Raw genomic sequence first — 13,716 nt, forward strand, 5'->3', positions numbered from 1 at the left:
AGAAGAAGAGAAGAAGAAGAAGAAGAAGAAGAAGAAGAAGAAGAAGAAGAAGAAGAAGAAGAAGAAGAAGAAGAAGAAGAAGAAGACGAAGAAGAAGAACCCAGTCTTATAGGATACTACAACAACATGGTTTATAGCACAGATGTGAGAGTTCTCCCACACTCACAGCTTCATGTATATCTAAACTATAGATATTTTTCATAATAAAATTTTAATGCAATGTTATAGTAGGGCTAATGTGAAAATTCCAATAATTGTCATCAACTTTCTTAATCAAGGGACCACGAATCTATAGTGAGGTCCATGTTATAATGGCAGTGCAGAAAGATAGGAAGACAACCTTGCCGATCCTCTGTCTTGTCAATGCCTTCTATAGACGGTGGATGATACAGGTTCATTGATGTAATATCAACTGTTTATTCTCGTTTGAAATAATAAATTATTATATTCTACTAGCGAGAAAGAGATAGCGCTATCCGTTTTGTTGAATGATAGACAAGGATAGCAATATAATTGCTAATCAAACACTCTGCTATTATAACGTGGACCTCACTTTAGTCTTCTTATTCAGTATGGATAACTTTCACAGTATTTATTCAAAGATACTATGTTATATAACACAATTCATTAAAATATCACTTTCAAAACTACTCAGACATGTGAATCTATATATATAAAAGCGAAATGACACTCACTCACTGACTGACTGACTGACTGACTCACTCACTCACTCACTCACTCACTCACTCACTCACTCGCATAACTAAAAATCAACCGGACCAAAAACGTTCAAATTTGGTAGGTATGTTCAGTTGGCCCTTTAGATGCGCACTAAGAAATCTTTTGGCAATATTTTAACTCTAAGGGTTGTTTTTAAGGGTTTAAAGTTCGTCTTTTATCATGTATATTCATTCTTCTTCTCCCAATCTCTTAATTATAATTGAAATTTCCATATCATATGTTACTATAGAACTATAATCTAGATAGAGTACCTCTTCGAAACAGTTGTTAACTGGCAACTAAATTAATAATTTTGTCAGGTTGGCATTAAGTTGAGTTGACTTTGTTAGGTTGGCACCAAGATGAAGATTTGAATGCATTTATCGCGAAAAAAATGATTGGGCACTGCTACTTCAATCCTGGGAATATTATATTACTAGCAGTCAGGCTCGCTTCGCTCGCCATATCCGTTTAGCCAGACGTTTAGTCTGGATCCCCGACTGGATCGTCCTAACATATGAAAAAAATGCTCAAATAATGAAAAATGCAGGCGAGCAAAGCGAGCCTGCTGATCTCATTCTTGGACGATCCAGTCGGGGGTCCAGGGGGCGGAGCCCCCTGGCTAGACGGATATGGCGAGCGAAGCGAGACTGACGGCTAGTCACGTATATACCAACAACTTTCAAAACGAACATATTACTCGAATTCTAGAGACATAGGCTAACTTAACTGCCTACCGTACTGCGTTTAGATCTCACTTAAAAGCCCATAAAGTTGTAAGTTTGCAATGGGTAATTGGGCAAGTCCGTTGGTAAAAGTACAACAAATTCCACATTCAGCTGGCAGTATGCAGATGTCTAAGACAGAATAGAGAGAGAATGTATACTCTACAGGGAGGTTCTCGTTATAATGGCAGTGTTTGTTTAGCAATGGTATTGCTATCCTTGTCTATCATTCAACAAAGCAGATAACGCTATCTCTTTCACGCTCTGCTCTGTTGCCAGATTATCACAACTGAACCATAATGAGGTCCACGTTATAATGGCAGTGTTTGATCCTTGTCCATCATTCAACAAAGCGGATAACGCTATCTCTTTCACGCTCTGCTCTGTTGCCAGATTATCACAACTGAACCATAATGAGGTCCACGTTATAATGGCAGTGTTTGATCCTTGTCCATCATTCAACAAAGCGGATGGTGCTATCTCTTTCTCGCTTTGCTCTGTTGCCAGATATTGTTGTCTTTCAACAATATAGAATTAATAATTAATTAACAAAATATATCATCTTAATTAAGTAATTACAGAAAAATAAAATTTCTTGCTTAATAAAATATAATTGATTATTTTAAACGAGAATGAACAGTTAATATTACATCAATAAACCTGTATCAGCTACCGTCTATAGAAGGCAGTGACAGGACAGAGGATCGGCAACGTTGTTCTCGTATCTTTCTCCACTGCCATTATAACGTTGACCTCACCATAGTGGAATTTAGTTTGAGCTGTCAGTTCACCTCCTAAATAAAATGAATGCCTTACATCCAAACAATACTGACAATATTCTAAATCAATATCAGTATAGAACAATGTATTTGATATAGTAACATCCACACCATATTTATCTATTTATTTATCTATTTATTCATTCATTATTTATTTATTTTATTTATTTATTCATTCATTCATTCATTCATTCATACAATATAATTCTCAACTATGACTGATTGGGAAAGAAACAACAGGTTTATATTTATTTATTTTCTATATTGTCAGGGAACCTTTCATAAATGGAATCAATGTTTATAATTCAAAACATGCTGCCATTTTAAGCTGAATCTTTTCGGTGTAAGTACAGCGTTTCATGTTGTGTTGGCAGTACACAGTAGCCTGTAATGGACGCCTGAAGCCTGAATTTGTTCACTTCACGACTGATTTAACAGACAGTAGAGGCTCTTGCTTGAAAACCTATAAAGTTCAGACCGAATTCTGGTCAGTGGTCATATTGCATTGTGCTTCCGACAGCCAACCATGGATTCTCTACAGGTATTTTTACATTTTTGAGGAGATTATTCTATAGAATTTCCATAATTTTTCAGTGTTTTGTGAGATTTTCCCGCACAATTTCCCAATTTAGTGGCTATTTTCTATTTCAGTGATAATAATTTGAAAATTTTCTTCTATGTTTGGTTTGTATTTTCACAATTTGAGGATATTATTCTATAGAATTTTCATAACTTTTCAGTGTTTTGTGAGATTCTCCCGCACAATTTTCCAATCTAGTGGCTATTTTCTATTTCAGTGATAATAATTTGAAAATTTTCTTCTATGTTTGGTTTGTATTTTCACAATTTGAGGATATTATTCTATAGAATTTTCATAACTTTTCAGTGTCTTGTGAGATTTTCCCGCACAATTTCCCAGTTTAGTGGCTATTTTCTATTTCAGTGATAATAATTTACAAATTTTCTTGTATGTTTGGTTTGTATTTTCACAATAATTTGAGGATACTATTCTATAGAATTTTCATAACTTTTCTGTGTCTTGTGAGATTCTCCCGCACAATTTTTCAATTCAGTGGATATTTTCTATTTCAGTGATAATAATGTGAAATTTTTCTTCTAAATTTTTGTTTGGATTGAAGCAAATAAATTTAAAAATCTACTTTGTGGAAATAATTAAGAACTGAAAATTTTGTGAAGTGAACAACTACAAGACTTAACCTATTTCGGACTATGTGTAACCTTATCTAAATTTGGGAGAGGAATAGCACAAGGTTACCTTATTTTTCCTCTCCCTATCATTTTTGATGATGTACTTGTTGTATGAATCAATAAAGAGTATTATATTTACATCATTTTGCAGTGTTTTGTGGAAGTTTTTCTGTAGATTGTTTTATTTTTGTGGAGACTATACTATGGAATTTTAATTCTTCATCATTTTTAGTGTTTAGTGAGATTTCTAAATTTTCTATTATTGTGGATATGTCTAGATAAAGTATTCATATGTTCATCATTTTCTAGTGCTTATTGATATTTTTTTAGATTTTTCAATTTTGTGAAAATCACACTGTCACATTTTCATAGTATTTGTCAATATTTTTTGGGATTTTCCCGTGGAAATTCCCAATTTGGTGGACATCGTGATCGTCACTCTAAAGAGTATTTATATCCTCAAAAATCCACTTTCTTGTAATGACAAAATTTATTTCATCCATTTCTCAGTGCTTTGAGAGATTTTCCTTAGAATTTTCCATCTCGGTGGAGATTAGACCTAATGTATAGAGTCTTCTTCATCTATTTTTCAGTGTTTTGGAAGATTATACGAAGTGTTATCCTACAGAGTTTTCATATTCTCAGAATTTTCCAGTGCTTTGTAGATTCAGTGAACTGGTTTCAACATGAGTATTTCATAGGAGAAGGATATTATATTCTCTGAAAGATCACTTAAGACTCAACCAAAGTTTCATAATTCTATCCATAGTTTTTATAATTTATTTTGACATTATTGTAGATTTTATAGAGGTTTTGTAGATTTTGAGAGCAAGTGAGAGTGCGTGATGTTGCATTAGAGATTTTCTTGAACGGTTTTGGTTGAAAATGTTTATTTAAATTTTCTATCACAATTATCGAGTTTAATATTCTGAGTGCCAGTTGCACAAAAGCCCGTTAAGATTTTTAACGTGATTAGCTCCACGAGAACCAATATTAGAGAAGCCATCTTTTCAAAAACGCTTTCTTTGATTGAAGTTAATCACGGTTAAAGTTTAACCGGCGTTTGTGCAACCGGGCCTTAGTGATTTGCTTCTTCCCAGCTTCAAATTTAATATTACGACACACAGACTCTATAGTGAGGTCCATGTTACAGTCGCAGTGGAGAAAGATAGGAAACAGCCTTGTCACTGCCTTCTATATATAGGATAGCTGTTACCAGTATCAGTATATCTGATGCAATATTAACTGTTCATTCTTGTTTAAAATAATCAATTATATTTCATTTGTAAAGAGAATATATATTTGAGATTAACTAATAAATGTTGATAATTGAGATTGAATATTTTGTTGATTATATCACTACATTGTTCAAAAATGATCTGGCAACGTTGCGGAGCTAGAGAGGAATAAAGCGCTAGCTGCGTTCTCGAATGATAGACAAGGATAGCAACACCAATGTTGATAATATATTGCCTTTATAACGTTGATCTCACTATAACTCTAGCTAATAGTTGATGTTTAATAGTTAATAGTTGTTAATAGTTAATAGTTAATAGTGCTAATAGTTAATAGTTGATGTTTAATTTAATTTCCTATGTAATAACCATATACTCCACTTGGAAATTCAATTCACTTCGTAGTAGACTCAATAAAAGACTTGGAATATTCAAAAAAAATTTCCTCTACACACTCTTAAAAGGTTAATAACAGATGAAGCAGCCGATTAACATTGTTTTGAAGGCAAAACAAAAATTAACATCCTCCTTCAATTATTTTTTGGCACGTGTATTATTTCCAGTTCTTTTTTCAATGTCTTTTTGGGTCTTTTCGAGGGAATATATCTATAGATACCGTCTGTTGTTCTATTAGCTTAGCCGTATATATAACATGCAACTGGACTCTAATAGGTATATAGGTATATGAGTTAATTCAGACATAAAAATCATCGCCAACTCACTATAGTGAGGTGAACGATATAATGGCGGTGGAGAAAGATAGGAGAACAACGTTGCCGATCCTCTGTCTTGTCAATGCCTTCTATAGACGGTAGCTGATACAGGTTTATTGATGTGATATTAACTGTTCATTCTCGTTTTAAATAATCAATATTATATTTTATTAAGCGAGAAATGATATTTTTTTATAAATCCATAATGAATTTTCATGATTAATATGAAATATTTTAATTAATTCTATATTGTTAGAAGACGATCTTGCAACAGAGCAAAGCGAGAAAGAGATAGCGCTATTCGCTTTGTTGAATGATAGACAAGGATAACAATACCATTGCTAAACAAACACTGTCATTATAACGTGGACCTCACTATATAAACGCTTCATCGTTCGCTTCTATACAAGCTATTTTCAAGCTCCTATACAATCGTGGGATAAACAAACTCATCTATAGGCAGATTCATTTTCAACTGTCATTATTCCTCATAAACAATGTCAATGTTTTACGTTTAACAAATGCTGACTTTCTTGATTGATTATTTCAATAAGTACGTGAACAAAATGATAGAGAGAGAAAATAAGGTAGCCTTGTGCTATTACTCCCAAATTTAGATAAGGTTACACATAGTCCGAAATTGGTCAAGTCTTGTTGTTCACTTCACAAAATGTTCAGTACTTAAGTATTCAAGGATTAAAATAATATTAGAATAATATCTCCTATAAAGCTGCGTTTACACCAAAGTTATCAACAAAATGTTTATTTTTCCGTCCTTGTAGATTCTATTAGATTAAACGGAGCTTGACAAACACATGTGCACATCATGTGTATTATAAGCTATGTCATAGCCACCTCTAATACAAGGCCCCGGCCTACGATATTGCAACGTCGCTGTGTAGGCCTAGAATCTGATACATGATTGGTGGAAAGATTTAAAAAAAATACCAGCTGATCTTTTCCACCAATCATGTATTAGATTCTAGGCCTACACTGCGACGTTGCAATATCGTAGGCCGGGGCCTTGTACTAGAGGTGGCTATGGCTATGTTCAATCTAATCTATCTATATATATATAATCGAAATGGCACTCACTCACTGACTGACTGACTGACTGACTCACTCACTCACTCACTCACTCACTCACTCGCATAACTAAAAATCTACCGGACCAAAAACGTTCAAATTTGGTAGGTATGTTCAGTTGGCCCTTTAGAGGCGCACTAAGAAATCATTTGGCAATATTTCAACTCTAAGGGTTGTTTTTAAGGGTTTAAAGTTCGTCTTTTAGCATGTATATTCTTCTTCTCCCAATCTCTTAATTATAATTGAAATTTCCATATCATATGTTACTATAGAACTATAACTTAGATAGAGTACCTTTTCGAAACAGTTGTTCTGGTAACTAAATTAAAAATTTTGTCAGGTTGGCATTAAGCTGAGTTGACTTTGTTAGGTTGGCACCAAGTTGAAGATTGAAATGCATTTATCCAGGACCTCCTAAATACCAATTTATCCAATTACCCAAAATTAGCGTTTTCTCAGCTTTTCTGCGTTTCCTCACCTTTTTCAATAATTGATGGAAATATATTTTTAAAAAATCATTACACAGGTTTAGCTGAGGTGGAAGAATTTTGTTCGCCAAAGATAGGCCGATATAGTAACAGGTGTTTTTCGAGATCAAATTGACATAATACGTTCAAATTCGGTACAGAGGTTCCGCTGAGGTCTACATGCAGGCGAGCGAAGCTAGCCTGCTGATCTCATTTTTGGACGATCCAGTCGGGGTCCAGAATTCGGTACAGAGGTTATGCTGAGGTCTACATGCAGGCGAGCGAAGCGAGCCCGCTGATCTCATTTTTGGACGATCCAGTCAGGGGTCCAGGGGGCGGAGCCCCCTGGCTAGACGGATATGGCGAGCGAAGCGATCCTGACGGCTAGTAGAATATATTAGGACGGAAAATTAAACAATTAAACCTTTTTTTTAATAGCTTTGGGGTAAACGCAGTTTAATTTTCGAAAAATGCCACAATCTCAACATGTAGGTTTATTCTACAGATTGCTTTATGGTCCAAGCTGAAATCCACACATGGTTCGGACTGAACCAAGTTTATAACTTGTATTATTCTAGTGACGTAGGTCCCACGTAAATGAGCAACTTATAATACACTTGAATACAAATAAATACATATATAACGCATGAGCAGAAGCGAGCTCTGACGTCATAGGGGAACCGCTCCAACCAGTTTGTAAAACGCGTCCCCAGTTAAAAGATCGCGGAATTGCCGACAAGAAGAAAGAGAGAGAAAAATAGAGGGCATGTGAGAGAGTGAGTGAGAGAGTGTAATAGCCTACCAGCATACATTATGTTAGCAATATAAACGCATCTTGTTTGTGGTATCTTGTCTGCTGAAGAGTTGAAATTTGAAGAATTGTAGTTTTGTGAACATTTCTTGAGAATGGGGTTTTTTGCCTTTTATTTGCAGTTTGAAAAGACAAACTTCTAAGTAAAATTGGATTCTCGAAATGAATCTTCAGTATCAACATTATTTTTCATTTTTGTTTGATAAATGAAGTATCTATAGTCTAAATTTAGGAAAAGGTTTAGAAAATTTCGGCATTATAAGACTATGATGAAACATAACTCAAGCAGACATCAAAAACTATGTAGCATAAGCTCATAATTAATTCTTCTCTCTTCTATGTGCTGTTTTTCGTCTTCACTTAATTTACTTCTTTCTCTACATTCTCTTCTTTTTGTTCGTTCTCTTCTTCATCATCTTCTTAATATTCTATCTCTTGTTTTTCTTCCTCTTCTTTCTCTCCTTTCTCTTCTCTCTTTCTCTCGTCATCATCATCTTCTTTTTCACTTCATCTTATCCCTCTTCTTTCTTTCTCTCGTCATCATCTTCTTTCTTTCTTCATCTTATTTCTCTTCTTCCTCTCCTTTTTTTCTTCATCTTATTCCTCTTCTTTCTCTTCTTTTTTCTTCATCTTATTCCTCTTCTTTCTCTTCTTTTTTTCTTTATCTTATTCCTCAACTTTCTCTTCTTTTTTCTTCATCTTATTCCTCTTCTTTCTCATCTTTACCCTCTTCCTCTTCTTTCTCTCCTTCTTTCACATATCTTATTCGTCTTTATTCTCTTCTTCCTCTTATTTCTCTCCTTTCTCCTATTCCTCCTCTTCCTCTTCTTTCTCTCCTCTCTGTACTTTCTCTTTTTCCACTTATTTCTCACCTATCTCTTCATTTTATTCTTTATCATCAATCTATTCTTTATCAACTTTCTCTCCTTTCTCTCCTTCCTCTTCTTTCTCTTCTTCCTCTTCTTCCTCTTATTTCTCTTATTTCTCATCTTCCCCTTCTTTCCCCTCTTCCTCTTCTTCCTCTTCCTCTTCTTCCCCTTCTTCCTCTTCCTCCTCTTCTTTCTCTTCCTTCTCTTCTTCCTCTTCTCCCTCTTCTTTCTTTTCTTTCTCCTATGTTAAGCCCTCAGGTCCAGACAATTCCCGGATTTCCTCTCCACGTTCTTTATTTTATTTTAAAATAAAAAACCACCAGCAGCAATTAACAGTATACCACAGAATAGTACCATAGAGTTCAGATATTTAAGCCTGGTTGCTCAGCAGTCGGTTGAATTTTAATCGTGATTGATTTCATCAGAATCAATCAGAGAAGCTTATTTAAAAAAGAAAACCTTCTCTGATTGGCTCTTGTGAAATTAATCACGATTAAAATTTAACCGACTGCTGCGCAACCGGGCCTTAATTATAGATAATCTGTCTCTGATATTTTTTATTTATTTTATTCAATTCTTCACGTAAAAATCACAAAAGCAGAGCTAGGCTCTAGTGATGTGTGAAATGTCAGTACTACAAAGTAAGGTGAACCGATTTGATGAGGGAATCCGAAGATACATTTTCAAGGAAGAAACTTTGAAATCATAAAAATAAATTTACAGTAGAATTTTCTGGAACGCGAACGTGTCTTGGTCACGTAGCCACTCCATATGAGAGAGTAAAAATGATTCAAGTCTAAAACCAGTTTCCATTCATTCAAACTACCATTATTTTTCCATCAAACTACTTTTCATGACAATTACGCTAACCCCTTCTCCAACCTATGATGTGTAGCAAGTCCCGTTCTGCTCACGACAAGAAAATTCCAAGAATCTGGAGGAAATATTCTGTGAATTCAAAGAAAATTCGCGGTCACATTCTGACAATCATAACTTTATAATATTTCTAAAATGAATTTTAATTAATGTTTTTGTTTCTTTTTTCCAGTTGCTATTGGGATTGGCACTGCTTTCAGTATACGTGGCAGCTCATCATCATCACGTAGATGTTGATTACCATGTGAGTTATGTCAATTATCGATTTATAAATAAATAAATTATTAATTAATTATTGTACTCTTATGAAAATGTCAATTATGTAAAAATCTTCTTAATTTTTGTAGTGACCGATCTCCATCTATATGATAATTATTCATGCTTGTCTCTTATTTATACATGCATATTTATTACTTTTATCATGCAATGTTTTGGACACTAGTGAATTTTCTATTTGAGAAATACGGTACTCTATTCTACCATAGAGAAACGATAGCATAGATATCTCATGGTATAGAGCGTTTATGTCGCAAGTTTTACTGTTATCCCAAGCCGATAGTTCACATAGTTCTTTCCTATGCAGCTCTGTGACGCTGGTAGTCTCTCAAATCGTGCCGTTCATACACTATCACCCCAACAAAAAAGTAAAAATTGACAATAATCGACAGTAATCGGCTTGAGATAACAGTAAAAGTTGCGACATAAATTCCCTATAAATAAATAAATATAAATAAATAATAAATAAATAAATAAATAATAAATGTTTATTTCCCAAAAAACTAAAACTACAACATCAATTACAAAAATATTAGATAAATTACAATATTACATACAATAGTTAGTTACAAAAGGTTCTTATAATGTGTTCTCTACTTGTTTAGTTTTTCTGTGTGGAAATTGACCTACTCCACTATGGCGTACCATGTTCTAGAGTAGGTTTTGTTAGTTTTTTTGTGTATTATCAATTAGTTAGTGTTTTACCATGTTAGTATCCCTATACCATGGGATATCTACTTACGCTATTGTTTCTCTATGATTCCACTCTACTAGCTCGAGACTGTTTTCATTAGCATAGCAGTGGTAGAGTGGAGTGAGAAGCGGTGATGGGGGAAGGCAAGTGGTAGAGTACCATCCCACGGTGCTATCCCACTCTGCTATAAACTAGTCCTCTACCATGAACGTTCTCATTGGGAGAGTTCACAAGATAGTTAGTCCTTGCCCAGGGAACTCCACCACTAACTCTAATAGCCAGACTTTAGAGAACATACCAAAATCAAATTTTCACTGAACCGGACAAAGACACCGATATTTATTTATTGGATAGAGCAAAACTTAAATCGGGGTAAAAAGCAGACTATTGCCCAAAACTTCTTCTATTTCCCAATTTTGTCCTTCAATTTTCATGAATAAATTATTGGTGATCTAATCTGAGTTATTGAAATGTTTAAGTTGAAATTAATTTTATATGAACTCTACTGATATGATAAGATACTCATTTTATCTTAAATAGGATACCCCAGCAGATGCTGAATTGCGAAGAATATAATTTTTATTGTAATTGCAATTATATTATGTATATTAAGTTTTATAAGCAATAAAGGGTTATTTATTCATTTATTTATTTTAATCTGAGTTATTTTGAAATTCATTAAAATGAATACACAATTGTGTTTTGTGTATCATTGGATAAATTAATAATATAATGTTCAAGGTGGTCTAATCTGAGTTGTTTTGTATTGTCCAGGCCCACCCCAAGTACAAGTTCAAATACGCCGTACACGACCCGCATACGGGCGACGTGAAGTCGCAGTGGGAGCATCGTGACGGCGACAAAGTGCATGGAGGATACACGGTGAAGGAGCCCGACGGCTCACTGCGTCATGTCGAGTACACCGCAGACAAACACAACGGGTTCAATGCTGTCGTCAAGAAGGGACACGGTCATCATCCACACAAGTACGGCCATGGACATCATTAATATCATAATTTGTCGTCGGCTCACTTTGAAACGTCATCATCCACACAAGTACGGGCATGGACATCATTAATATTATAATTTTTCGTCGGCTCACTTTGAAACGTCATCATCCACACAAGTACGGGCATGGACATCATTAATATCTTAATTTTTCGTCGGCTCACTTTGAAACGTCATCATCCACACAAGTACGGGCATGGACATCATTAATATTATAATTTGTCGTCGGCTCACTTTGATACGTTCACTACAAAACGGGTTCAATGCTGTCGCCAAGAAGGGGCACCATCCACACAAGTACGGTCATGGACACCAATAATATCATACTTTGTCGTCGGCTCACTTTGACACGTTCAGTACTAGACGACGAGCACAACGGGTTCAATGCAGTCGTCAAGAAGGGACTTAGTCACCATCCTCATAAATACTCGTGATGATCATGAACATCATTAGGACACACCGAGAGAAAATATCTACAGTAATTATTATTAAACAAAAATCCAAATTAAATGCTGTAAATGACAAAACGCCGGGCTGACAAATAATAATTTTGAATAGTAGCGCTCATCGATTTTCCAGCTGTTTACCCTGTTGTCAATATTTGCAGTTGCAGAAGTCTTCGGGGTGACATAAAGCATTTTGTTTGGTTTTTTGTTTGATAATAATATTATAAATTCATTAGCATTTGAATAATTACAACATATCAGTAATTTCCATCTCCAGGGAATATCTGGAGAAAATAATACAAAAACTGGAATAAAATTTAAAATAAGTGCAGAATTTATGGAAAAATTACCGTAGCTTACAGGACACGTTTTTTGGAAAAAATGTCACGTTTTTTGGAAAAAATGTCGCATATAAGCATCACTTGGACACACAGTGAGAGAGAATATCTGAAGAGATTCACTAAAGATAATTATAGTAGAAATTAGAACAAAACTGGAATCAAATAATGGAAAAGTGGCTTTCAAGTTTAGTGGGGAAGTTAACATAGTTCAAATGTGGAGTGACCACCGTCAGGCCCAGTTGCATAAAAGCCGGTTAAATTTTAATCGTGATCAATTTCACGAGAACCAATCAGAGGAGGCGTTTTTGAAAAGACAGCTTCTCTGATTGGGTCTCGTGGAATTAATCATGGTTAAAATTTAACCGGCTTTTGTGCAACCGGCACTTACTATATTATCACAGAATAGGTACAGAATGGGAACTGTCAATCAAACGCCTATCCAACCAATACCCCAACGCCTATCCTTATACCCCTTTCATAGGTGGTCAGTGGGATGAAAAAAATGAAATGGAAAAAAATGCTTTTTACATGGCGCAAATACTAGACACGTCACGTGACCTTAGGAAGTTCCAATCCTGGTCTTCTGATTGGCTCGTGGCAGTGAACGAGTTCAATTGATCCGGATCATGAAAGTGATCCGAACCGCCCATCAATACTATTAGAATGCGGCGCTTCCTAACAAGATGGCGGATTTTTGCGCCAGGGTACTAGCCAAGTTTCCATAGACTGTATTATCATTCTCTCAAGTAGGCCTGCATTCATTGACATCACTATTTCCAAAAAAAAAACTGAGATGAAATGGAAGAAATCTGTTATATTGATCTAGAATTTACCAAAGTTTAGTGATTGAGAGACCGCTGTTACTCTATTGTCATTCTTGTAATGGAAGAATGATATTTAAATTTAAATTAGCTGCGACTGTTATGTATTGTGAGCAATCGGAAAGTTACCAATTTTTTGTAAATAAAACGGATTTTTGTAGATTGTGTCTTATTGAATTTCAGTGATACGATAAATCTCATTCTCCTCCCTATTGTAATGACACAACACATCCAGTCAAGGGGTACTGGAAGGGCTTCAGCATCCCCCGAAATTCTAAAAAATAGAAACTATTACATTCTTATAACCTTTCTGCCTATTTCAGCACAAAAGAAAACCTAGCTCTACGCCCTTGCATCCAGTATGACTGTGAAGGAATGCTGTGACATTATACTTGAATTATGTTGAAGAAATAGTTTTAGATTATTCACTTTATTTCGAAGTGGAGAGTGTAAATTTGAAGTATCGTGCTGACTATAAACTTTGTGTCCGGTTTCCCATTAGGGAACTTTGGACTATATACGGCGAGGTGGAACTACCCTTTGGTCTCCCCACTATTGAAAGTCATACGCTAATAATAATAATAGTTTTAGATAAGTAGCTTAAGTTGTATATTCTTTTCCAAATGAAATGAATTTCCCT

General features: G+C 34.9%; 1 protein-coding gene across 1 annotated transcript; it reads left to right on the plus strand.

The window, feature by feature from the left end:
• The first annotated feature begins 2,689 nt into the window (after window positions 1-2,689).
• On the plus strand, window positions 2,690-12,272 carry LOC111049100 (cuticle protein 19-like). Its single transcript, XM_039438532.1, has 4 exons — window positions 2,690-2,765; window positions 9,663-9,734; window positions 11,235-11,446; window positions 11,587-12,272. The coding sequence occupies exons 1-4, from the start codon at window positions 2,751-2,753 to the stop codon at window positions 11,606-11,608; spliced, it is 321 nt and encodes a 106-aa protein (XP_039294466.1). The 5' UTR covers window positions 2,690-2,750; the 3' UTR covers window positions 11,609-12,272.
• Window positions 12,273-13,716: the final 1,444 nt, after the last annotated feature.

Source organism: Nilaparvata lugens, chromosome 11, assembly GCF_014356525.2.
Source record: "Nilaparvata lugens isolate BPH chromosome 11, ASM1435652v1, whole genome shotgun sequence".
NCBI lineage: Eukaryota > Metazoa > Arthropoda > Insecta > Hemiptera > Delphacidae > Nilaparvata > Nilaparvata lugens.